General features: G+C 38.0%; 2 protein-coding genes across 2 annotated transcripts; one reads left to right on the forward strand and one right to left on the reverse strand.

Annotated features, from left to right (window-relative positions):
- Positions 1 to 238: 238 nt before the first annotated feature.
- ECHDC2 (enoyl-CoA hydratase domain containing 2) lies at positions 239 to 6,206 on the reverse strand. The gene is made up of 10 exons (XM_082766672.1): positions 6,020 to 6,206; positions 5,169 to 5,236; positions 4,486 to 4,573; positions 3,859 to 3,945; positions 3,164 to 3,256; positions 2,549 to 2,605; positions 1,973 to 2,160; positions 1,505 to 1,555; positions 1,171 to 1,218; positions 239 to 525 (listed from the first exon to the last, which is right to left on the reverse strand). Exons 1-10 carry the CDS (start codon positions 6,138 to 6,140, stop codon positions 448 to 450), a joined length of 879 nt encoding a protein of 292 aa, XP_082622798.1. The 5' UTR covers positions 6,141 to 6,206; the 3' UTR covers positions 239 to 447.
- Positions 6,207 to 6,237: 31 nt separating this feature from the next.
- SCP2 (sterol carrier protein 2) lies at positions 6,238 to 25,245 on the forward strand. The gene is made up of 16 exons (XM_082766671.1): positions 6,238 to 6,365; positions 7,701 to 7,755; positions 8,349 to 8,420; positions 9,599 to 9,730; positions 10,188 to 10,252; positions 11,268 to 11,394; positions 12,257 to 12,320; positions 12,571 to 12,657; positions 12,982 to 13,132; positions 13,875 to 14,022; positions 16,256 to 16,363; positions 18,865 to 19,018; positions 21,585 to 21,678; positions 22,204 to 22,333; positions 23,643 to 23,722; positions 24,344 to 25,245. The coding sequence occupies exons 1-16, from the start codon at positions 6,324 to 6,326 to the stop codon at positions 24,437 to 24,439; spliced, it is 1,605 nt and encodes a 534-aa protein (XP_082622797.1). The 5' UTR covers positions 6,238 to 6,323; the 3' UTR covers positions 24,440 to 25,245.
- The last annotated feature ends 9 nt before the right edge of the window (positions 25,246 to 25,254 follow it).

Below are 25,254 nucleotides of genomic sequence, written 5' to 3' on the forward strand. Positions count from 1 at the left end.
AGCCCACACACATCATTCTGCAGTCATCAACTCAGCCACAAAAGGGGAACTGAGCAGCAGGCATGAGAATTGGGTTAAAAGCTAGATCCGTGAATTCAGCCTATAAATCAGAGGCTCCTAGGGACAGTCTATCCTGATATTAATAATTAGTTAACAAGCTACGACCCTGTACTGCCTTATTGCCACCTTGTTTCACATTCAGAACAAAGAAAGGAAAGGTATATGTTCTTTAAGAAGATCAGATGTACAAATTTAAATCTTTATTTGAGAAGAGCAAATGATCCAGTGGACTATTCAAAAATGCAGTCCAGGGCAAGGAGCCAAGTATACAGAGTGGAGTCATAAAAATAATCCCAAGAAATTAGCGTGTCCCTCTTCATGCCTACTTTTTTTTTTTTTTTTTTTTAATTGGGGTTGGGGAGGTAGGAAGGGAGAAGCCAGGAAGCATTATTTGCCAATAAACCGAGGTGGTCGTTTCTCCTTGAAGGCAGCCATCCCTTCCTGACGGTCTCTTGTGGGAATATTCTGTGTTTAAAAAAAAAAAAGCATTTATTTGACAAATTTAGTATCCTTTTTAAGTACCAATTAATTTGGAAGTAGTGGTCTCAGACCTTTTGCAGATTGCAAGATGTACCATTGAAGCAAAAGCCATTAGGCAAATAAAGAGACAGGGTTGTAGTAAAAATCACAGTGTCCAAGACAAAGACCAGAAATCAAGAAAATTACATAAAGTTTTCCATTCATTTAGTAGTCCTGAGAGGCACAGTAGTTAAATGGTTAATTAAGAAATGTACCTGCTCTCAAAACCTGTCAGAAAGAATGACTATGGGAGGAATCTCAGTTTAAGATGAAAACTGTTAGTAAAACTCACACTGTAATTAATGTATTGCTGAAACTGCAGGATTATACAGTAACTTCCCACTGAAGGTTATTTATTTAAGGATGGACTTTGGTCTCAGGCAGGCTGAGAGAGGCAGCTATGCATGAACAGTTAACACTATAATACAGACATCTGGAACTGCACTTGAATTATGTTTCAAAGCTTCAGATTTAGTTGTTCAGCTGTCTTCTGTTATAGAGGAGAAAATACAGTAGGATGCTAAGAGTATCTGGCTTTAGAAAATGTGCAGTAATTACTCTTTTTGGGAACGTAGGCTGAAGGTAACCTACCTGGGCATAACACATGCCTTCAATGGCCATCCCTGATGCAATATCAACCTGCAGATGAGAGGAAAGAAAAGAGACACACCCTCAAAACAAACATTCATATTTAGTGACCGGCATAAAACTTCACTGCTGTATTAGAACTGGAGTGCTACAATCTGTAGAACAAAATCCTGTATTAATTTTGTCTTTAAAGCAAGTCTTTAAAAGAACCTGAAAAGTGTCTAAATGCCTTGTTTCAACAAGGATTACAGTTTATCTGTTATAAACGTTTTTATTGTAGTAATTTCAAAGAGCTGCTTATCTGCTTCCTTTACCTCAGTATTTTTTAAAAAATTACCTCAATTCCTCTGTTTATTGCCAGTTTTCCCATTTTCACAGCAATTGGAGCCTTTATTAAAAACAAAACAAAAAAAAAAAAGCAACAAACTTTAAAATAATTGAAGCCACACTGGTTCACAATACAACAGTTATAGTAGTAGCACTACCCTACCTCCAATTGAGTTTTAATCTATAGAAATTTGCACTAAGTTAACTTATAGAATTTGGCATTATTTACAGTGAGTAAGAGATGTACACAGTGCAAGCTGTCAATGTGTCTTGCAGGTCTGGGAGGAAAACTGTCCTATGGGTTAAGCAACTGGATGCTAAGTTCCTACAGAAGCTGCATTCACAAGCAAGGTCAGAATTAGACTTTTTCAGGTACCAAGACTTTAGTATTTCACAAAATGGAATTTCAGTTGTTTGTTCTTTCTTAAGGGAAGCAGAAATTACTTCTTTGCATTGACAATACAAACAACATACTGACCTGAGGAAGGATTTCTTTGGCTAAAGTTAATGCTCTCTGGTAAGCTGCATCTCCCTCCTCATTTTGGGGTACTGCGTGATTTACTAATCCCATTGAGAAGGCTTCTTGTCCATCAATTTGTCTACCCGTGAAAATGAGTTCCTTTGCAAGACCTACTCCAACACATCTGGGCAGGCGCTGGGTTCCACCTTATGACAAGAGCAAGAACATTGTTTACCATTTCTAGAAGTGCTAAAGGAAGCAACAGAATTTTGTCTCTTTACATAAAAGGAAGTCTGAAAAACGAAGGGATCGTGTATTTCTTTTAACAACTACTTGCTGAACATGTCAACATTTGCAAAGCATCTGAAAGTCTTCAGCATCCCTGTGAATATTTTGATAAAGTGGAAAAAGAGTAAAGGGACTTTCCTAGACTGACAGCAAGTCAGAGACAGTTCTCAATTCAGAGATCTCCTGGGTCACTAGAAGATGTTATTTAAACTCAAAACCAAAACAGAACACACTTCAGGTGCTCTAATAGTAAAATATTTGCTGTACAGCTGAGTAAGTAAGAGACTGAGTATATAATGAAGGTACCTGCTCCTGGAAGAAGCCCTCTTGTGGTCTCAATAAGGCCCATTTTAGCTGATGAGGCTATTTAATAACAACAGAAAAGAAAGTATGCAATTTAGTTCAGTTTATATTTTTCTCCAGGTTACTAGAAATTGCTTAATCAATGTCCATCTCAAGTCAGATGAGGGATATATAATATGGCTGCTTACCCCTAATGGAGCATTTTTATATAGAAAAATGAACCTTGGGTACCACAGTAGATGAACTGTAATGGGTGGAAGAATGGAAATGAAAGAATCGAGGCTTTTGTTCCAAGCTAATTTAAGCAGGAAAAGTTAGATCTAACTAGAGTGCTGATGCAATACTTCATAAGAACTATTGAATCCCATTAATAGTTTTCTAGAGGAATTGTCTAATATTGTCTAAAAATAGGCTGTATTTTTTTAATGTAAGGAAATTACTTCCCCAATAGAAACCAAATGTCACAGTATCTGGACAAATGCCTACTCATTTCCTGAACTGTGTAAGTTCCTCTTCTAGCCTACTGGCTTCTAGTAAGTCAGCTATCACAAGGATACGCTCTCTTTAAAATATAGTCGCTGATTACAAGAAGAACCCTACATTAAGCAACACACAAACCTGCTACTCGAAGGTCACAAGCTAACGCCATTTCTAGTCCACCGCCCAATGCGTAGCCATCTATTGCAGCAATTGTGGGTACAGGCAGGGCAGCTGGAAAAGACAATACAGATTATAAACTTTTGTTCCCAGAATTCTGTTGCACTCACTTCTGGAAATTTTAAATGCCTACATTCTGAAGTATTTAGTAGTTCTTCGTTATGACTGTCCTGCTGTTCTGACTGGTATCTCAGTCAGATTTGACTTTGGTATCTCTCTAGTGAGACCTAAAAAAAGAGGGGTGGGAAGTATCAGATATATATAAAAAAAAACAAAAAACCACCACCACAACCCTGACACTCAGCAAATACATTCAGAGGTCTAAGTCCCTTGTTCTTGGGTCAGCACCATGTCAGGAACACTTTTGAGTATATATTAAAAGCAGGACAACCAACATCACTCATTTTTTCTAGCATTGTTTCCCAAGGATTACATGAAATTTTATATAGAATGCTTTGTTAAAAGCAGATACTTTTATGTATGTCTGTGCACTGCTCTTCATCTTAGAGAAGTCAGTACTGAAATGTAATCTTGTCCTTGGAATGGCAGCAGTATAGTTGGTATTTAGCTCTCATCAGATCTTTGTATCAGGCTTAAGCTGGAGCCACCTGAGGAGCCAGTCGGAGACAAATTTTCCAATTGAGATAATCATTTACCTATTTCATCCATGAGATTTCTCAGCCTTTTAACAAAATGTCCAACTTCTGCATCATCCATCTGTGCACGCTCCTTTAAGTCCGCACCTAAATTGCACGAGACAAAACAGTAAGAATTCAGGGAAAGAGACATCTCAACTGTATTCCCTTCTGCCACACCTCAGGACAGACCACTTCAGAAGTCTTGAAATGCAGTATTCTGGTTAAGTAAGGTCATGGGAAGCTCTGGAATGTAGACATTTGGGTTGGAGCAGTGGCTAGAGTATACCCTGTAAACAGTTTTCAGAGGAGCACCAATCTATGATCCTAATCCATAAAACTGGAAACCAAGGACTCCAAAACCAGAGGCACCTGGGCTTGAAGGTGGTTATATACGGAAAACAAAGGATAGCACAGAGAAGAAAGTGTGTGAGCCACAGAGCCTGCGTGGCTCACTGTCACACGTTTTCATCACTACAGCAGAGAGACATACAAGCAAAAGAGAGAACATGTTCTTTGCTACTCAAAAGCCAACCTGTTTCTCTTTTAGCACACATTTCCAACTGCTTTTCTACACAATCTGATCAGCACACAACCCTAGCAGCCAGTGATTTTTTTTAACAATAGTTTGCAGACCTTGTTACCTACCAGCACAAAATACGCCCTTCACTTCGCTCTTGAACACCACCACACGAACTTTCTCATCAAAGCGGAGCTGTTCCAGAGCGCTAAAAAGCTGTAAGAGTACACATAAAAGAAGAAAATCTTTAAGCATATAGATGTATATACCAAAGTTATAGCAAACTCCTAATCTATGCCGTTTTAATTCCGCCCCCCCTTTTTACTCCTGTGAAGGTGCCAGGAATTTCCTGGAAATCACATATGTGGAACTAGCAGGATTCTTGCATGACAGCCTCAGAACAACAGCTTTCCCCATCTATTTTTTACTGCCAGTCCAACATGAACCCTTGCTGTCCCTTAAACCCTCCTGCCTGACAAAGAATAAGCCAGACGCTTGCTGGAAAGTGTCAACCTTGAGCAGAGCACCAAACCTCTGCTATGGTGTGACAATGAGTATGACTTTGTTGTAATTACTCAAGTGATGATATTAACTTGAATCTGAGTTAGCTGACTTAAATAATGGCAATGTGTCTGCTCCCCCTCTGAAGCTACTGCAATATTGACACACAACAATCTGCCTCTTCCAAACGCAGCCTCCGCTGACTTTCAGCAAGAGATTAAGACTTTGTTTCTGATTTCCCATTTATTCTCGTCACACTTAATTATCGATCTTGATCCCAAACACATTTACAGGTCAGGGCCATACTCACTTCATTTACAAATACTTTTCCCAATGAATTTCTTGCATGGGGTCGGTTCATTAGGATTTCAGCAATACCTTAGTAATAGGAGACAATTTCAGTTACACTTCATTAAATACACTGACACAGTAATTCAACTGGGAACAATATCTGCAAATGCAGCATCTTCTCTTCCCTGAAAATGCATGTAAGTACATTCTGAAGCCATCCATTATTTTAAAAGTGGAGGTGCCACGAAATCCAGGAAAATTAGTGCCAGGAAATTGCCTATGACATCCAGTGTTGCAGGACGGACAAGATTCGACAGCATTACAGATAAAACAAATAAGCAGGTGTTTAAAAACCAAGCATGACATCCAGGAATGTGTCTTAGAAACACTGCAGGAATGGGAAAAAATCTGTGTTAGGTTTCTGGTTTAAGTGCTACTTATCTCAGGTTTTAATGCACGGTGTTACTGTGTTCAACTATGTCCCATCATGAAAAAAAAAACACCTTTAATTGCACGTGGGCAGCACGAACTCCCAGTTCACGCTCCAGAACTGCTTGGGAATTGCAGCCCCGATTCACTCACAGCTAAGGAGCCCCTCAGCGGGCAGGACTTCACCCAACACCGCCAGGTCCAGGCGGCAACACGCGACCACAGCCACCTCTGCCCCCTTTGTGCTCTGCAAACCGGGCTCTGGGCGCTCCGGGGCTGCTTTCCAGGGCTGCGACCATTTCGTGAAGGCGACCGCCTCCTTCCTCACCCGCTGCCGCCCGCCGGCTCCGCGGCTCACGGCCACCCAGGAGAGCACGGGGGGACCCCTGGGGGACCTCGCTGCCGGTCGCCCGGCCCAGCCCCGCTTCCCCCCGCACTCACCGCCGCCCTCCCCGCCGACCAGCACCTCCGCACCCCGCCGCGGGGCGGCCGCGGGGGCCCCTCCGCGGGCCCAGCGCAGCAGCAGCCGCCCCCCAGCCCGGCCCGGCCCCAGCAGTAACATGGCGCCGCGCGGCCCCAGCCGGAGGCGGGAGCAGGGCGCTGAGGGGACGAGGCCTCGGCGCTGCGCCGTGAGGAGGAAGGGGTGGGAAGGGGGCGGTGGCGGTGTCACGCCTCTTCGCTCGGTTCAGCTGCTGCCGCTATCAGGGGGTCTGTGAGGGAAGCCGGGGCCCGTGCTGCCGCCAGGATGAAGCGCCGGGTGTTCGTGGTCGGCGTTGGCATGACCAAGGTACGGCGCTGCCCGCCCGGCATCGGCCCCAGCACCGGCACCGCACCGCGGGGCCTGGCTCGGCGGCGGCTCCCCCCGGAGCGTGCCTGAGGGGAGCTCGGAGCCGGTGCCCCTGGCGCCCTTCAAAGCCGAGCAGCTGCTTCAGGGGCTTTCCTAAAACCCAGCTCGGCGGGTGGAGCTGGACCGCTGGTGCTTGCTGGGGTAGTCAGCAGAAAGGACAGCTTTCAGAGCTTTATTTTGTTGCTGTGTGGGTAGGAGTGATGGTGTGGAAGAGGAGGGTAAAACTTGTCAGACTGTTACACCTGAGGCATTTTATTATGAAGGGTTTTAGGATCGTATCCTTTCTCTAGTGTTAAACCTAAGAATGATGTGCTAAAAAACGAGCAAAACAATGTGGTGCTGCGTGTGCAGCTGTCAGGCACCCAGGCCGTGCCCTTCGGTTTTGGAAATGGGTCACAGCAGCTGGGGGCATCTGAGAGGTTGCCAGTGCTCTGTTTTACCTCTTTATTAGCTCCAGTAACATCATTAAAACAGGTCTTGTTCAGACTTTGCAAGTCACTGACTGACGTTTCTCACGACCTTCGGCATGAAGGTTCTCAGCCAGAGTTCAGGAAAGGCAGCGCAGCAGAAAGTACGGCTAAGCGTTGCTGGGGAGGTAAGCGTAAGGAGACAGCATATTTCAATTTAATGACTGTGAACATCAAATAATTCGTAGAGCTGGAAGCAGAGAGATGATTTTTTTGAGCAGTGACGCTTTTGTAAATGACATAGAAAAGAAAACAAATGTGTTGGTGGACTCCAGCCGTGAGGGGCAAAGTCCGACGTTCCAATTCGTAGCAAAGTGGAGTAAGGCTTGGAAGGGAGGCTTGTGAGGAATTAAGTTCAGTGCAAAGAAAAAGTATTGTGAATAGGCGTAGAACAAAATAAAGTAGAGTGGAAGTATTTATCAATGCATTTGAGAAGATAAAGTCATGGATTGTAATGCTTCAGTGAAGATGGCAGTTGTCCTCTGTCCCATCCACGGGCTTTGGCCAACATTATTGTCCATTGACGTACAAGTCTGAATCTTCTTTAAGACTGAGCAAAAATGGTCTTGTGCTTCCATAAACTTGGACTATGATTTTTTTTGAAGTCACGGCAGGGTCTTGGCAGTCACACCTGGGGATTGTGCAGGTTTTGTGTATGCACTTTTGGGTCAGTTAAATTGTTTGCATTTTTTTTAACCTGATTGTTCACAAACCTATTCCTGAGTCATCTATGTAGCTTTTAAGCATACCAATTGGAGCAAAGGATGTATTGAATTTCACTGTGTTTTCTTTTTTTTTTTCTTGTCAGTTTGTAAAGCCTAATGAGAAGAGCCCTGATTACCCTGACCTGGCTAAGGAGGCAGGTAATTTAATAATAATAATTAAAACACAACACATTTAGTTTGACTGCTGGCACATATTTTAAGTCTTAAACTTAATCTTCTTATTATACGTATGAAGGAACATCTGTTTAGTAAGTAGATACATATAAAAAGCAAATCTAAAACTGGTAAGAAGGAAAACTTTCACAAAATCTGTAGCTGACCTCTTAAAATCACTGTCTTCCAGTACTAAAGTTAAAAGGATAGCTTAAGATTGAATTGGACACTTAGATCATTTCATATCTGTCTGTACTACTGAAACGTATTTTTGTTGGGACCAGGTAAATACAGAATGGATTAGATAGCATTTTCTGGTAAAGGAACTTGCTTGAAACTCAAAATACTGCAAGACTGTCCTAAAGAGAGTTAAGATGCAGGACTTTTTTAACCATTCACATGATACAGTAAGGCATTTTTACACTTTTGGTGTTTATGCAGATGCATAAATTGTGCATACTAGACATAACAAGCAAACCTAATTTGTGATAGCTGCTTTTTTTCCAACTCTTTTTTTTTTTTTTTCTTCCCTTCTAACTTTTTTTTTCCTTCCCTTTCCAACTTCTAAACTTTTTTAGGCCAGAAGGCTTTAGCTGATGCTGGGATTCCCTATTCAGCAGTGAAGCAGGCATGTGTGGGTTATGTTTATGGTGAGTAACATCTTTTGGTTGTGATACGGCCTCTGTAAGACTTACAGACATATGGATAAATGTTATCTACATCTGTGTGGATAAAGTATGGGGGATCCCATCAATTTCAGATAATAATATTTAATCACATCAATTTGTAGAACTGTATGAAACGTGGTTTTTTGGTAATTATTGTTATTTTTAATAAGCGTGGATCTATGTCTGTTTATTTGCGGACTTTACAGTTCTAGTTGCTGGTCATAAGAACTCCAAAAAACTGTCTTGCAAATATATTTTATACAAGTAGCTCTTTCCGCAAGGTCAGGTGGTATATTTATTCAACTGATGAAAAAAATTGCTTATTTTACTGTTCATGGCAATAGACTTGAAAACTGTAATATAGTTTTAATTCTTCTTTGAGCATTGAGGCTGTACACTAGAGTGGGTATGTTTGTTTATCCAGTGCTCTTGAGTTTAAGAGTTATTTTGGGGATCAGCTGTGTCATTGTACTTTCAGCCCAAGAGCGTAGAAGATGATGAGGCTTAATTCTTAAGTGATATAGCTAAGTTCTGCTCTGTCAGATTCATAACTGTTTTAATCCCAGGGATACATTAAAAACATAACCATGAGTTAATGTATCATGTTAGCCTGTTGAGAGTATATACATTAGTATGGCTACAAATTAATGCTTCACAGCTGATGTAGACAAAACTGGGGTGTCCACATATCTATACAGGAGAGTTTTCCATTTAAGTACAGAACTATGAAATCTGATAATCTATGCAGAAGTACGGGTGAGAAATGTTAAATTAAACAACTAATTGAAATGAGTCAGAGTTAACCTTAACGTGCTTTATAGAAGTTCATCTAAGATCCGATTGAAAATGAAATACTAATTTTATGACACCTGCAACAGCTTCCAAGTTGTGCTTCTGCAACCCTTCTGTCCAGTCCCATTACTTCCAATTGATTCACAAGTGGTTTCTGCAGAAGCAGGACAAACTTCTGTTTTTAAGGTCTGATTTTCATCTTGTTCCTAAGGCTCTTGTACTGTGCATACTTGGGAGAGGCTCGAGATGATGGTTCAAAATTTCAAGTTTACAGTTTAACCAGTAGCATTGTATACATGTAGTGGGATTTCTTTTAGCTAATGAAGCTTGAGTATGTACCTTACTTTATGTTATGTCTCTGTGTAAAGGTGACTCAACCTGTGGACAACGCGCCATCTACCACGCTTTGGGTTTAACTGGCATTCCTATCATTAATGTTAACAACAACTGTGCCACTGGATCTACCGCCTTGTTCATGGCCAGACAACTGGTAGAGGGAGGTGAGTTATTCTGCTCTACAGCCCAGTAATTCATACTTTTTACTTGTACAAATACAAGTTGTTCCTTCTGTTTCTGTAGTTCCTTTGTTGATTTTGATACTTTCTTGCACTTAATTCCTTATGCTTCTATAACAAAAACTGCAGTAACATGTGGAGTGATTATTCTAGTATTTGTGACAGAGGCATAAGTGCTTGATCATGTAAGGTAAATGCTCTTAAACTGTGGAGAACTGTTCAAACATAATCCCAGACCCTCTAGTGATCTCTTAATCTTCAGTATCAATGTTTTTGTATCAATGCCATTCCTAATCCAACTTGACTTGGTTTTAAAAATTAAGAAAGGAGGAAGAACAGCTGGTAGATGTTTATGGATATTTATTGTAACAAGATAACTGATAGGACATATTGTCATTTATATCTAAGTTTTGTTTCAAATAGCCAAAAATTTTATTTTAAGGTTTGGCAGATTGTGTTCTGGCACTTGGCTTTGAGAAAATGGGAAAAGGATCCATTTCTACAGGTGTAAGTGTCTGAAAACTTTATACATTTCACTGCAGCAGTAGATGGAAAACACCTCTTAATTCTCTGTGACATCCTTATAAATACCAGCGACTTTAACGTGTTCCTGTAGGTAATTAGAAGAAACCTTTTTTCTTTTGAATCACAGAAACTTGTAATGAGTTTTATGACTCTGATTACAGCTCAGATATGCAAATGTTGTATGTTTTAGAACTGATTGTATGTAGTCTGTCAGGCTTTTAGTACTTCACAAAGATATTTTTCAGTTGGGGTTAATAGGAAGTAATGAAAATACCAGGTAGAATACTGAAGCGTTGAGCATTTGATTCATCTTTCTCAAAATGACAGAGCAAATTAAAGAAAGAATCTGGGACTTTTGGCTTGATGCTTACTCGATTGACTAGTTAACATGCTTCCTCCAAAACTTAGGGCTTCAGTAAACCTTTCTTTCTGTCCCTTTCTAGTTTTTATTGGAGAAGTATGGGGTTTGTGTTTTGCTGTATGGCAAGTCTGTATCTCATTTAAGTACAGAACTATGAAATCCGATAATCTATGCAGAAGTATGGGTGAGAAATGTTGAATTAAACAACTAATTGAAATGAGTCAGAGTTAACCTTAATGTGCTTTATAGAAGTTCATCTAAGATCCGATTGAAAATGAAGTACTAATTTTATAATTTAGGATTATATTAACTATAGAGTTTTAAGTTGAGGTGAAAAATACCCAAAGTCCTCTTCTGAAAGCAGTGATAGAAATCAGATAGTGGTGGTCCTTGCCACAAATCAGTGTCATGATGACAATGCTAATCGTTTTCTGCTTGTTCACGCTCACAGTTGGGATATCATGAAAGCTTCAAAACATGTTGCTGAAATGCAACAAACATATAGTCTAGTGGAATTGTTAAAATACCAAAAAAAAAACCACCTCTATTTTGCTTGAAATCCATGGCACTTTTGTGGGGATGTTGTAAACATGAGGAAATTATGACTTGCTTTTAAACTATTTTTCTTCTTTTTAGTTTATGGACAGAACTAATCCACTGGACAAACACTTGGAAATTATGATAGATAAATATGGCTTAGCAAGTGCTCCAGTAGCACCTCAGATGTTTGCAAGTGCTGGCAAAGAACATATGGAGAAATACGGTATTGTCAAAATATATTTTGCCATTATCATCTTTTAGTGAAGTGATTTAAAATATATACACTACAATTTCATTTAAAAAAAAAGTATTCAGTGTTGTGTCTTTTACATGAGTGCTACAACTGCATAGTTGTACTGGGTGTAGGGTTGTCTCCAGAAAAGTAGGTGAGGGGTAGGCAAACAATACTATTGGGAAATAAAATTAAGCCTGTGATAGAGAGTCTGCTAGTTACCTTAATGGTATTGCTTGTGCTTCTGGAAGGTCTGTGCAATATGATTGCATAACTTTCTGCATTCTGTCCTTTTGTCTTAGGATGGGTAGGTAGGCTTGTGACTGAATTTTGTTACAAAAATTTTTGAGTGTTTGATTAAATATATAGGATTAGGCTGTTGCCACTGTCGTCTCTCATACTTTCACGAGATAAGGGAATTGCCTCCCAGGTAGCATTCCCAGTCTGTTAAGCATGTTTTATTTACATGTATGTTTAGGCTAGTATATGGGAAAAAAATAAGGAGTCCAATATTTCACCACAAATGTTTTGTTCTGCTATGAAAACGAGTGTTCAAGTTCCAGCAATATAGTAATACCTCAAATAAAACATGCTTATTTTCTCTATGTTATGTTACTGAGTGTTAAACGTCCAAGCATGATGTTCTGTTAGCTAAAACTTAATCAGTATGAGTAGTCTTTATCTAGTTTTTACACCTATGGTGAGTTCTAAAGAAAGTTTCAAAACAATGAGTCTCTTGTAGAAATGCTTGTGAAGGTCAACTTCTTATGACACTAATACAATATTTTAAAAGTTATGATAGCACTGTCTGTGTAAACCAGGTATTTTAACACAGCTTGCTTTCTCCTTCCAGGGACAAATCCAGAATACTTCGCAAAAATTGCATGGAAGAATCACAGTCATTCAACCAACAACCCGTGAGTAAAGCATTCCATCTCAGTATTAAACATCTGTTGCTGCTACAAAATTCATGCAAAATTGGATATTATTTTAGAAGTACCTAGCAGAATATATTCTTTATTATGAAATGGGAATTATACCCAGAATAAATTCTTTATCATATATCTTGTATTTAGTAAAAACAGCTATACAGTTCCCTGATGATATATTGATAAGGGTTATAACTGAAACTAAAAATAGCATCTTTTTTTTTTTTTTTTTTTTTAGGTATTCCCAGTTCCAAGAGGAGTATACGTTAGATGAAGTTCTGAATTCTCGCAAAGTTTTTGATTACTTGACTGTCTTACAGTGTTGGTAAGGAAGTGACTTAGCATCGTGAAATAAATCTTGATACTCTGACAAATGTGGTAGCAAACCTATTTAAATAAGCCTGTTTACTTCTAAATTAAAAGTTACAGATCATTTTAAATATTTTCTGCTTTTTAGATGTCACAGTGTTCAATTGTTGTATAAATATTACTGAAGCATTAAAAATTGAACGTTTCCTCCAAACACTCCTGAAATCCTTAGTTTCAGTGGTATCGGCCAAAACATTTTTTTTCTTTGTTTTCAAATGTACTTCTATGGAAGACTGACATTAATAATTTAGAATGATGACATTATTTTCCTTTCAATTAGTCCAACAACAAATGGTGCTGCAGCTGCAGTTCTGGCTAATGAGGAGTTTGTGAAAGAGCATCATTTACAGTCTCAAGCTGTGGAAATTCTAGCCCAGGTGATGGCTACTGATTATCCAAGCACATTTGAAGAGAAAAGTTGTTTGAAGATGGTAGGTATACCATCCTGTATTCTGTGATGTTTGAAATTTCCTTTATAATACTTGAGAGTCCTAATGACCCTGTAGACTTTTCTATGTCAGTAAGCAAACAAGTTATAATTAATGTAAAAAGACTCATTTGGACAGGTGGAGTGGACAAACAGTACAGTTATGCAATAACAGTAAGAAATCTATAAGTATTTAAAATCTAGTTTTCAACAAATTATTTAGAGGCTACCTATTAACAGTTTGAACAGAAAGAAACATAGTTTATCTCGTGTGAACCTATTTTACTTATGTCTGTGCTGTATTGGAACTGAAATACTATGTCATGTATAGTCATGATTACTTAAGCAGAATGAACAGAAAGACTTGAACTGCAAAATTTAAATCCCACTGCAAACTGACCAAAATAATTGGATTAAAGTTAAACCATTAGAATACCCACTAGAGACAAAGCCACGCAAAGGAGCAATTTGGCTAGTAAGCGAGGTTGAGAAAATAAAGGAAATGCCCCAGAAAAGTTTCTGCATGCTAAGAACTGGTTTAGAATGTATTATTTCTTTCTATATAATTCATACTATGCGGAAATTAAAGGCTATGATATAAGATGCATTGAAGTACATTAGAATGCCACCTGTGACAGGTTATTTTCACTTACAGGATAAGGAGAGGCACATTAAAAATTAAGCATAGAAATGAAATCAATTACTTCTTTAATGATATTTTAACTTGTGATTTGTTCTTCTTACAGGTTGGTTATGATATGACTAAAAGAGCTGCAGAAAAATGTTTTGAACAAGCAGGTCTACAACCTACTGATGTTGATGTGATTGAACTCCATGACTGTTTCTCAGTTAATGAGTTTATTACCTATGAAGCTCTTGGACTCTGTCCAGAAGGTAATAGCATCAGTGAAGATCATTGTTTTAATAAAATGGGCAGTGTTAAAAATATCTTTTTAGCCTCTTCCTATAATTAGAACGTTGAGTTGTACGTTAGACATCTTATATATTTGAATATCTTACTGCTAACCTCCTAAGAGGAAAAAGCAAGCTAGCAATGTAGTAACATAAAGAAGACCAATAAACTGTAGAGTTCATTTAACAAGTTACTGTGACTTCTAGAGAAGTACACGAGGCAGATTAAAGTGTTGGACAGCTATACAAAATCATATGGCTAGCTTGTGCAGGAGTAGCTCTTCTAAGCAAGCAGGACAAGGAGATTAAGAACTCTAATCTTTCTCAGAATTACAACCTTTTTCAGGGATATGTTCTTATTTACCCTGAGATTTCCACCCATCTTTGTATTTCCTTTTGAGGAAGATAAAAATAAACAAGAATTACCCATAGAGGGCCTAAACAAGTTATCTGACTTTGTGTCTTTTAAAAATCTTGAAACATCTTTGTCTTTAAAAATAGAGAGAATTTTTTGCAGAGGTTCTAAAATGAATTATATAACAATGCTCATCTGTCTAAATTAGTGTAATGGAAATTAATTTTATGCATATAAGTCAAACTAATGAAGTTTTCAGTTTAAGAGGTTTTAGTTTGATTTCAAATAATTAATTGAACTGCTACTTCAGTATTTAATCTATTCAAACGCCAAATTATTCATCTGTTGCATAGATAATCATCTGATACAGTCTTTCTTCAATTTGTTTTTAAGCATTTTGAGAAAATATCATATACTGTCACTAGATGGTGTGTTGTATTAAGTCTGAGTATTCTCAGTGAAACAACTTAATAGGTCTTCAGGAAAGTTTCTTTTATGTGTTTGAAGGTCTTCTAATGCTTGCGGTTGAATGCTTACTCTTTACTGCCTTTGCTGTATTTTTATGATATCTTCAGTAATATGGAAAATTATTGACATTATTTAATATACTTTAAGCATTTTAGCTTAATTCCTTTAATAAAAAATGCAGTATAATTCTAATGGTTCTTGTCTATTTGACTAATGATTTTTGTATATGGTAAATTGGTAACTATTTAATTGTGCAGTTCTCTCCAACTTTTAGTCTGACCTCAAAGTATGTGAAACTTACCTTGGAAGCTTGGAAGGACAGACTAATTAAGACTTAGAGATTAATGGAATGGTATACATTTGTAGATTTAGATGTGCAAGACTAACCTGACATTCTCATTTAAGGGCAGAAGTATGTTGTAAATACAGGAAATGCAGCAATTTGTTTCTTGTTTTTTTTTTTTTTTTTTTTTTTGTTTGTTTGTTTGTTTTTGTTTTTTTTTTTTTTAGGTTTTTATTTTTATACTGACATTAGTCAAATAGGTTGAAGAAGCTGGTACAAGAATAAGAGACCAAGGAACTAGTTAAGGGGAGAACTGTCTGCTAGAGGATTGGGAACTAATAGGCTGGATGCTAAGTAATCCTAAGCATTAGTCATATGAGTGATTATTTTATTTGGTATATTAATGTTTTAATGCAGCCCAAGATACAGTTAGCCTTCATTGTGGCAAGGGCATGTTGTTGGGTCATGTTCAGCGTTGTGCCCAGCAGGACACTTGTGTGACAGAGTTGTCAGTTCGCTCCCTGCTTCTGCAGGGATATGCTTTATTTATTTATTGATTGATTTATTGATTTATTGATTTTGCAAATTAAAATCTCGCACTTAATGTTTTGAGAAGTGTGATGGTACCCAGATGAAGCTTCGTAAGCATGAGCTCTTCAGTGTTGATAATCTTGCAAGTAATCTCTATTGGAGATAAATAAAAATATATTAACAGCAGTTGCAAATTACAATTAGCCTTTCTTTTACAAAAACATAATGTCCATTGTAGTTTCATTAATAAAGCAATGAATAGCTTCATTGTGTTGATTCTATCATACTACTGTATAACAGTAAAACAGTTGAACTGCTAATTAAAAAAAGCCATCAGATACTAGCCATTTTGCTGCTTTTTCACATTACTGTGGAATCCACATTCTTTCTCCAGAAGCATCAACAAGTCTCGTTAATGTTTAGCAAATTTCAGTCTACCCTTTGTAAAATGTGTGGTATCTGTATTTCTTATTGACTGCGAGGAAGTATTTGCAGCATCTTTGCTTAGTGCCAGTCGAAATGAAAAACAATTTTTATAAAATAATGAACACTTTTCTTTTATAAATACTGTTCTCTAGGAAAAGCATGTGAACTGATTGACAGAGGAGACAATACTTACGGAGGAAAATGGGTTGTGAATCCTAGTGGTGGCTTGATTTCAAAGGGACATCCACTTGGTGCTACAGGTAATGCAAAAATATTTTATTTAGTCATGCACTAAGATATGAGATACTGTTCTTGACCAGACAGAAGCTTCCCACTTGTATTTGTGTGAAAGAAATGAGGATTTCAGGAAATTAGGAGGAGCTCTGGAGTTGATTCTCATTTCTGACTAATGCAAGTATTAGGGCAAGTTGACCATGCAGAGTTGCTCAAACCAAAAGACTTGGAGTGTGAGTTAGATCATTAATACTTGTTTAATTTGATAGAGCTGTTTTTCTGTTGATATTAAAGCAACCTACGAAACAGCTTTTTTTTTTTCCCTCTAAATAATTGCTTAATGACACAACTTCTGATGATTATAGTTTCAATAACTATTTTCATATGTAGTCATACTTCAAAATTCAGATTTTGGAGATAGTTATCACATTTGAATAGCTTGTACCATTGTTAGCTGTAATAAAGCTATTTCTGTGAAGTCTTGGATGTCAAAATATTTATCTGATGTTATTACAACAGAAGTTCACTGTTAGTCGCTGTTTCCAAGCAACATAAGTTTTCCTTTTTTTTTCTTTCTTTTTTTTTTTTTTTTTTTCCTATCTATGCTTTTTTAAGCTATCTGTGCTTGCTTCCATGAAATGCCTCTTGAATAACATGTTTGGATTTGTGAGGATAATTCACCTTCTTTGCTTGCAAAAGATTACATGGCAGAAAGCTGGAGACGAAACCTTGAAAAACAACAAACCTTGACCTAAATAGCTGTAATATCTAGATAATCCCCAGTTAATTTGGGGGGGGGGAGTATTAGAAAACGTTGGAAGAAGAACATTCTCATGTTCTCATTCAACTGGAATCTGACTAGATATAAGAATTCCATTCCTAGGTATGTGTTAATATTTTGTCATTTCTACAGTGATAAATGTAGAGGCAATTACTGGTATTTGTGCTTCTCTCTATTTCAGTGGATTGAGGGGGAGAGCCATTAAAATGCAGAAAATTACATGTCTACAGGCAGTCAGGTTAATTTCACTATAAATCAGTCTTGAGGATAGCTATATGCTAATCAGAGGTCATATAAGTCATCTTAATTTTCCAAACCACTCCAGGGCAGGTTGTCCCATGGTACACGTTCTCTCCTTGAAGCTAAGAGTGTGTGTATGGAACCTGCTAACTCTCATAAATGACTGGAATTATAAAACTTCTTACTCATCCCTTCCTTAATGTATAGCTTGGCAATGTGTAAAATTCAGTGCATAAAATGCAGGTTCTGCCTGTCTTGCCCAAAGGACTGTGTAGCTGCCTATGGCAAGGGACAGGGTTCTGTGGATGGTAAGGGGGAAGAAATGTGAACTGGACGAGAACTGCAGAAATGGCTGATGGAGTGGTAGGGGGAAGGAAAAGGTAAATGTAACCTTGAAATCAAGACTAGTGAAAAGGAATTCATGTTTGTTTTCAGCCTCCCAAAATAATCTTTCTGGTTAGCTGAGCTCTAAAGACTTCACATTCTCAAATCATACTGCATGTATTCATGTAATATCTTATTAGGGAAGGAAGTTCATGGAGTATACCTGTTAGCGTTACTTCCTTACATTAATGACCTTGGTCCAGCAGTAGTTTTAAATCACAGTTGTGTATTCTAGGACTCTTCTACAGTATACTATGTTCTAATGTATCTAGTATATATACTAGATACTATATATATATATATAGATATACTATATACACTAGATATAGTATATATCTAGTATATATACTAGAGTATATATAGTGTATATATATACTATATATATATACTATATATATATACACTATATATATATATACTATATATATCTATATATACTATATACTACATATAGTATATATACTAGATCTAGTATATATAGATATAGTATATTTATCTATATATAGTATAGGTATAGTATACTACTATATCTTCTGTTGTAGTATAGTGCTAACTTGTTATGGTCATTTTGAATAGTAGGCATTTGTAGTGTGGAAGAAAAAAAAAAGTTTTCAGAAGATTGTCACAGTTTTCTGTTACATTTAGCACGTGAATTCAAATTTCTACTCAGAGATGCATGCCACGATGGTGAGGTGAGCTTAATGCGTGCTTCTGAGGTACTTGGGGTAGATGTTAGAGCATTGCTCTAAGGATGTGGTAGCAGATGTGTTTGCCTTGAAACAGGAATGGTTGTCATGAGTTTATGTCTTGGAGATTCAGAAGTCAGTGCTGAGTTGTGTTTGATAATTATTTTTAAGACAGCGCGCACTGACAGCCCAGAAGATACTCTCCTGTGAGGGATGGAGGTCTGGTAGCAAAGTGTGAGGTGCATAACCTGAGCGTTACACTGGAGCCCACCCAGCTGCATTGTTCGTGTGTGTGTGCGTGTAAACACCATAAACACCACTTTTCCCCACAGCCCCGCCGGAGCCGCCCCGAGACGGTCAGCGCTCCCCTCAGGGGCCGCTCCCCGGCGGGAAGATGGCGGCGGGGCGGCGACGCGCTCTGTGCTCCATCTTTCAGGCCTGGCGCAGTGCGCCGAACTCTGCTGGCAGCTGCGCGGCCTGGCCGGCGGGAGGCAGGTGCCGGGGGCGAAGGTGGCGCTGCAGCACAACCTGGGCCTGGGCGGCGCGGCGGTGGTGACGCTGTACGGCATGGGCTTCCCCCCGGCCCGCAGGTGAGACCCGGCCCCGGCCCCGGCCCCCTGCGCCGCCCCCGGAGAGGGGGGGGACAAGCGAGGCCCGGCCGAGCTGAGGGGGTCGGGGCTGGCCTCGGAGCCGAGGCCTCCTTTGGGGTGTGAGGCGGCGTCGCCTTTCTGCCCCGAGGTCTCCAAATGTGCCTTTTTCTACCTCAAATTTAAGGGTTGTCGTTGCGCTCCCCGCTGGGAAGAGCTGTGGCGGAAAGCTGTGCCCTCACAGTGTTGGGGACCCGCAGCTGTAGGCGGAGGTTGTGAGTTAGAGCCGGGCAAACAATGCGCAGGGGGAGCTTCGTGGGCTAAAAAGAGCGAAATGGCCCGTTTCTGGCCCGCGTGATTCCCTCCGCCTTATATTGAGGACAAATCTAGTGTTTGGAGGAAAAAGTAAAAAGCAAAAATCAACCCTCAAACCACCTTTCCAAGAACAAAACAGGATTTGAAGAAATTAATTGAATCTAGGGCCTTGTCAAAAAAAAAAAAAAAAAGAAAAAGAAAGAAAGTGCAGTATCTGTCAGAATAGAGTGATCAATGCTTTCACTGCTAAAATTGTTACTGGTGTGACTTCATGACAAATTGGGTCTCCCCTGTATGTGTTACATGGGGTAGTCTAAGTACCTGCTAAAATGCAGGCATGTTATTGATTTAGTTCTGGCAAAAATATTTTTATTTGGAATTATATCCTGATTCAGAGCAAGAAGAGAATGCTGCTATGAAGCGCTCTCAGTCTGCTCTGATTGTAAGCTAAGATGGACAGGAATTGAGAGAAAATACAAAATTTTTTAATTATATCAACATCTCAGAAGAGGCTTTTTTAATCTAGTTTCCTTTGCATTTTCACTTTGCACCTTGTTTAGAAAAATGGAGCTACTATTTGTGGATGTTTTGTTTGGGGGTTTTAAAGCTTAACACCGATATTTTACACTTTTTCTAAAAAACATTGAGTGCTAAAATGTGTCATGGTGGGCTTCCAGAAAGAAATATTCCCCTCCCAACTCACATTTTTAAATGTCTGTTTTAGCTGGACAGTTCCTGGGGCATGACAATAATCTGTGGAGCGGGTAATGAGAGCAGCAATTGAATTTTGAGGGGCTTCAGCAAGTAGCTTTTTGTAGTGTAGTGTCAGAAGCTGTAATCCTGACACTTCTTTAGTCTGCAAGGAAGAAGGACAGGCCATGTGAGAAAATGTGTGTGATAGGGGAAAACTTGGGTCTTCTCACGGGATCTCTTCAAACGTGCTTACAAAATGTGAGTGGGTGTTGGTATACAGTTTTAAGTCAGAAGGGAGATTTGTAGTTAATACACTTTTTTCCATTGCATTGAGGTTTATCTTTAAAAAAAAAAAAAAAAAAAAATTTAAAAAAGCTTGTAACTTTACAGAACAGGGAATCTGTTGCTATATTTACATCATTAACCTTGAGATGCTGAAAGTAGTAGTGCCTTCCTGTCAGTCAGGAAAAGCTTTGTTTGTATAGATGATGCTTCTCTTGAAGAAATTGTCTTACTTACTACAGGTGATTTGACCTTCATCAGTATTGAGAATTTTCTTAACTCTTTCTTCAGTGCAGAGAAATCTTAGCAATAATAACGTCTCTTACATTATGAGGCTTAGAAACCTTCACTTCTCCCAAAGGCTTTGTATGTGGGAAATACCTGGCACAGGGAGTTGCACTAATGCACAAAAGACTTTGGAATGAAACACTGCAGCTGATCTGTTCATACCCCACTTATGTAACTGAACGTTGGGCATTGCATAAGTAAGGCAAAGGTGGTGGCATTTTATGGTTATGAAGATATTTCATACAATTTTTTTCTACAACAGTGCTCGGGGACCTAATCATTAGATTGAGATCTAGCCTGTAATTAGTGGCTTTAGTAGGAGTTGCCAAGAATTTATATCACGGTAAATGATAGCAGAACTTGATTCATTTTGGGTCAGTTCTTAAAACAAATCTGCTTTTTTGTTGATACCTTACAGTTTTACATCCTGTTACTACAACCTTAGTTTATTAGCAAAATTGTGCATTGTCTTCAAATGACACAGTCCCTACTATTGTGGACATAGCAAACCCCTACAGGGATACTTCCCTCTTAGTACCACACAGATAAGTGCTAGCAACGTTTTATAAGTGATTCTGTCACTTGAACTTTTTTTAATAAGACTTTGAAATAATTTGACCAGAAGTAGTTACTAAGTAAGATGGCAGAAAGGAGGACCACTTCAGGAAATACGACAGCAAAACTTCTGGATTAATTTCCTAAAGGACTTTGTTTTATAAAAAAAAAAAAAATAGTTCTTGAGATGATGCATACGCTGTTTGTGCCTTCACACACAGCGTGGCAATGGAGTTGGCTGATAGTTGAAGGGATTGTAATGCAGACTGTCTAGCCCATCAGAAAGTAAGCTTCGCTTAGATAAGAAGTAGTTGCTCTGTATTGCTTGAACTGTTGCAGCGTGGCTGTTCACAGTGGTTTTAGGCCTATTCACAATAATTTGAAGGTGTTGAAAATATGATTAAAGATATATTAATTATTTTTTTTTGCATTTCAGCACTGGTCGTGTTGCAGCTGTGCCTCTAAGTGCAGCTGTTGATGGATTTAAGTCACATTTGGTCTTCAAAGAGATTGAAAAGAAGCTCGAAGAGGTATTTGACTACTACTTTTGCCTGTAATGCCTTTTTAATTTATGACAGAACATGTGCAAAACCTGAAGGAAATAAAATAGCATAAGTCACTTTCTTAGCACTTCTTGTTGAAACAAATATTACAACTTTAATCTTCACTGTCCAAAATCTTTATCTTCTGTACCATCATTGTAAAGGATTTCTTTTTATATAAGAATATTTCAGTGAAGGCAAGTTTAGGTCATATGCGAGGAGGTTGCTAACTAACACAAGTTTGGTGTCTGTTGCATGCTTTGTAAATGTAATTAAAAGAAGAAAGAACATTTTGTGAGACCTACAGCAAGACAAGATTTAAGATAGTTGTTTGTTTGTTTGACGGATTTTAATAGAGATAATGTTTTTTTTTTCTTAAATGTTCAAATTAAGCTTAGTAGAGGGAAACAAATATGTTAGTAGAAAAAGATGTTTTTAAGAAGTATTCTCTGTTTCTATTTTAAAATTCCTTTAAAGAAAATGAATAATGTGCACATTACGTGGTCATTACAGGAAGGAGAGCAATTTGTCAAGAAAATTGGTGGTGTCTTTGCCTTCAAAATAAAAGATGGTCCTGGTGGGAAAGAAGCAACTTGGGTAGTAGACGTGAAAAATGGAAAAGGCTCTGTGGCGATTAATTCAGGTCAGTGTTACTATATCACTGCAGAAAATATATGAAACGAATGTAAAGATTATCAATTCATACTCTGCTAAAGCAGAGTAGTGACCTTGAACAAAACTGGGGTTAGAGCTACCTTAATTTTTAAGTTTTCTTATTTCCAATACTTTAATCCATGACCTTTAAGATAAAGATTTACTGTTCTACTGTAAATTTTGTTTGATTAGTTGCATATTTTCTTAGAGGCTCCAGACAGATGTGTCACATGACTCCTGCAAGAACTAGAATACAAAACCAAAACTTTTTTTTCTAGTCCAGTTACTTCTCTTCTGCAGCTAGTTAAGCAATAAAATGACAGATTTCAATACTGCACTAGCTGACATAAACTTCAAGGTCCATCTTAAAAAAGGCAGATATATATATATAAGACCCAAGGACTGGTGGGTTTCAATTAAAAGTATTGGAAACAAATGATTTGAACACTTGCTATAAAAGTGTCTTGTTTAATACCTGCATCCTATTACTGTAAATACAAAGACAAAGACAACAGTCTGTCCTCAGAATCTTACATATCTATGAACATGCATCATAAAGCTTATAAAGCTTTTAATTAAAAATGTGAAAGGAGATTTTAGATTTCATTTGAATTCATTTATTTAAGATACTATAGAAAGAAAAGTACTGTTCCCTGTTGTTCATACAACATTTTGTCATAATGTGATGACTGTAGGAAAAAATGGGTGCAGATTTTAACCCATTGTTACATGTATTAATACTTACATCTGAGCTTCCAAAAGTATCTTTCAAAGCTCATTTCTGGGAAGAAGATGCCAGAAGCTTCTGAATTTGAATTAATTCAGATAAGAACTTCTAGAAGGCACATGTTCCCACTGAAGAACGGGGCAGGAAATGCATGAAATGTCAGTGATAAATATCTTCACTGTGTCACAGGGGAAGATGGGTTTATTCTGAGTTGGTCTTAATACTAGAAAATTTAAGCTTGATAAAACTTAAGATGACTGTGAATACCTGAAATTAACATTATCTGATTACAAGGTTTTTATTTTTTATTTGTAATGAATAAACTCGTTTAGCACCTTTCAGAAAGGCCCATCTTTCTTCAGTGCTGGGATGGTCTGTGCTACAAGGTGCCACAGGTTCCTGTTGGCTATTAGGTGATCTCTTGCTGATACTTTTTAATGGCCCTTACCTTGTAGGTACTTGAGATACCTTAGTGCTGAATTGTAGTATCAACAGATTGTTCAGGGAGTTGTAGTTTGTGTTACTGTTCTGTTTCTCAGTTTAAATCTTCGTTGTCGACTCCGTCTTACAGATAAGAAGGCGGATTGTATAATTACAATGGCTGATGCTGATCTGTTAGCTCTGATGACTGGCAAAATGAATCCTCAGACAGTAAGTACAGTGAAGATGAAAGGATAATAGTACTGATATTTTGGGGGCTTTTTTGAGCATATTTAAGGTTTTTGATTGTTTGCTTGTTTGTTTTTTTAATAAATCCACTCTTCCAAAACTGCCATGGCTGATCTGAAAAAGGGAGAGTTCTTAACTCTCTGAATAAGTCAGTCTTTGCTTCTCTCAATAAACCTGACTTCAGCAGTTTCTACTCTTCTGAACAAGTATTGTCTCAGACATCCTTTGCATAATCCAGAAGCGGATATAATAATGTTTGGTCTGCAGAGAAAGGGGGAAGCTACTGTTTGCCATGTGACTTCAGATAGGAGGAATGTCAGCCCTCTGTTTGGACTGCTTTCTGATAATGCAAGAAAAATGCTATTATCAAATTTATTCTCTCTAGGTCTCACAAATATAAACTTTCTGAGGTTATTATTCGATCTTTCAGTGTCAGAAGATAGAATTATACAATAATGTGAGGTGTCTGCTAGAACTACTAGAATTATAATACTGCAGACCAAGACCTGCACATATATAATAGCCTATAACTTTGGGGAGGGGTATGTTTGGCGTAATGTGTTGTATTGCATTTCATACAGTTTTTTTCTTTTGTTTTTTTAGGCTTTCTTTCAAGGTAAATTGAAGGTTTCTGGGAACATGGGCATGGCAATGAAACTTCAGAACCTACAACTTCAGCCAGGCAAAGCTAAACTTTGAGCTTGCTAAAGTAAACAGTCAGTACTTGATACTCTTGACAACAGATTAGAATGAAACTAGACATTGACAATATGGCAAAGGCTGGGCTTGATTGGACCTCTCTCACCTAAATTCTTTGGTTAGAGACCTTAATTCTCTTAATCAATTCCGTCGGTTTGTATATGGCAAAGATTTTTAGGCTAAGCTTGAGGCACTAACTCTTGCAAATGGTATATGGTGGGTATCATGGAAACAACATTTTTGTTTTAATCTGTAAAAAAAATAAATTATAAAACTTAGAGTTGAATGAGGCTGCTTATTATTGTTCAGGTTAGTTGGGAAGAGAGTGAGGAAGGTTACAGATAGTTTGACAAATCAATTAAAGTTGCATTTTTAAAAGACTAATAGCAGGTCATGCAAATGCTTTCAGACTCACATTCTAACAAATTTGCTGCTGCTTAAATTAAAATGGTCTTATAAAGGGGATCTCCAACAACATTTTTTTTAGAATAGGCTTTATGAATTTGCTATAAAATACTTTTCTTATTATGACTTTGGAATTAAAACAAAACTACCCAAAATTAGGTAGCAACTAAAATGTTGCTTTGAGATTTGTAGCATTTGATTATACTTAGCCCTCAGTAAAGATATGGTTTGCTAGGAGAGCAGAGAGGGAATGTAACCAATATTTACCTGTTTTCTCCTGAGAAAATCTGGTGTTGATCATTATGAATTTCTTATCAGTAATGTAAAAGCTTTAACTTTTGTTTTGGGAAAATGTATTCTGGTTGGAAGTTTAATAGAAAATTAAATATACTTTTCCTGTTCTCCTGTGT

The sequence above is a fragment of the Aythya marila genome (genome assembly GCF_965140915.1).
Source record: "Aythya marila genome assembly, chromosome: 8".
NCBI lineage: Eukaryota > Metazoa > Chordata > Aves > Anseriformes > Anatidae > Aythya > Aythya marila.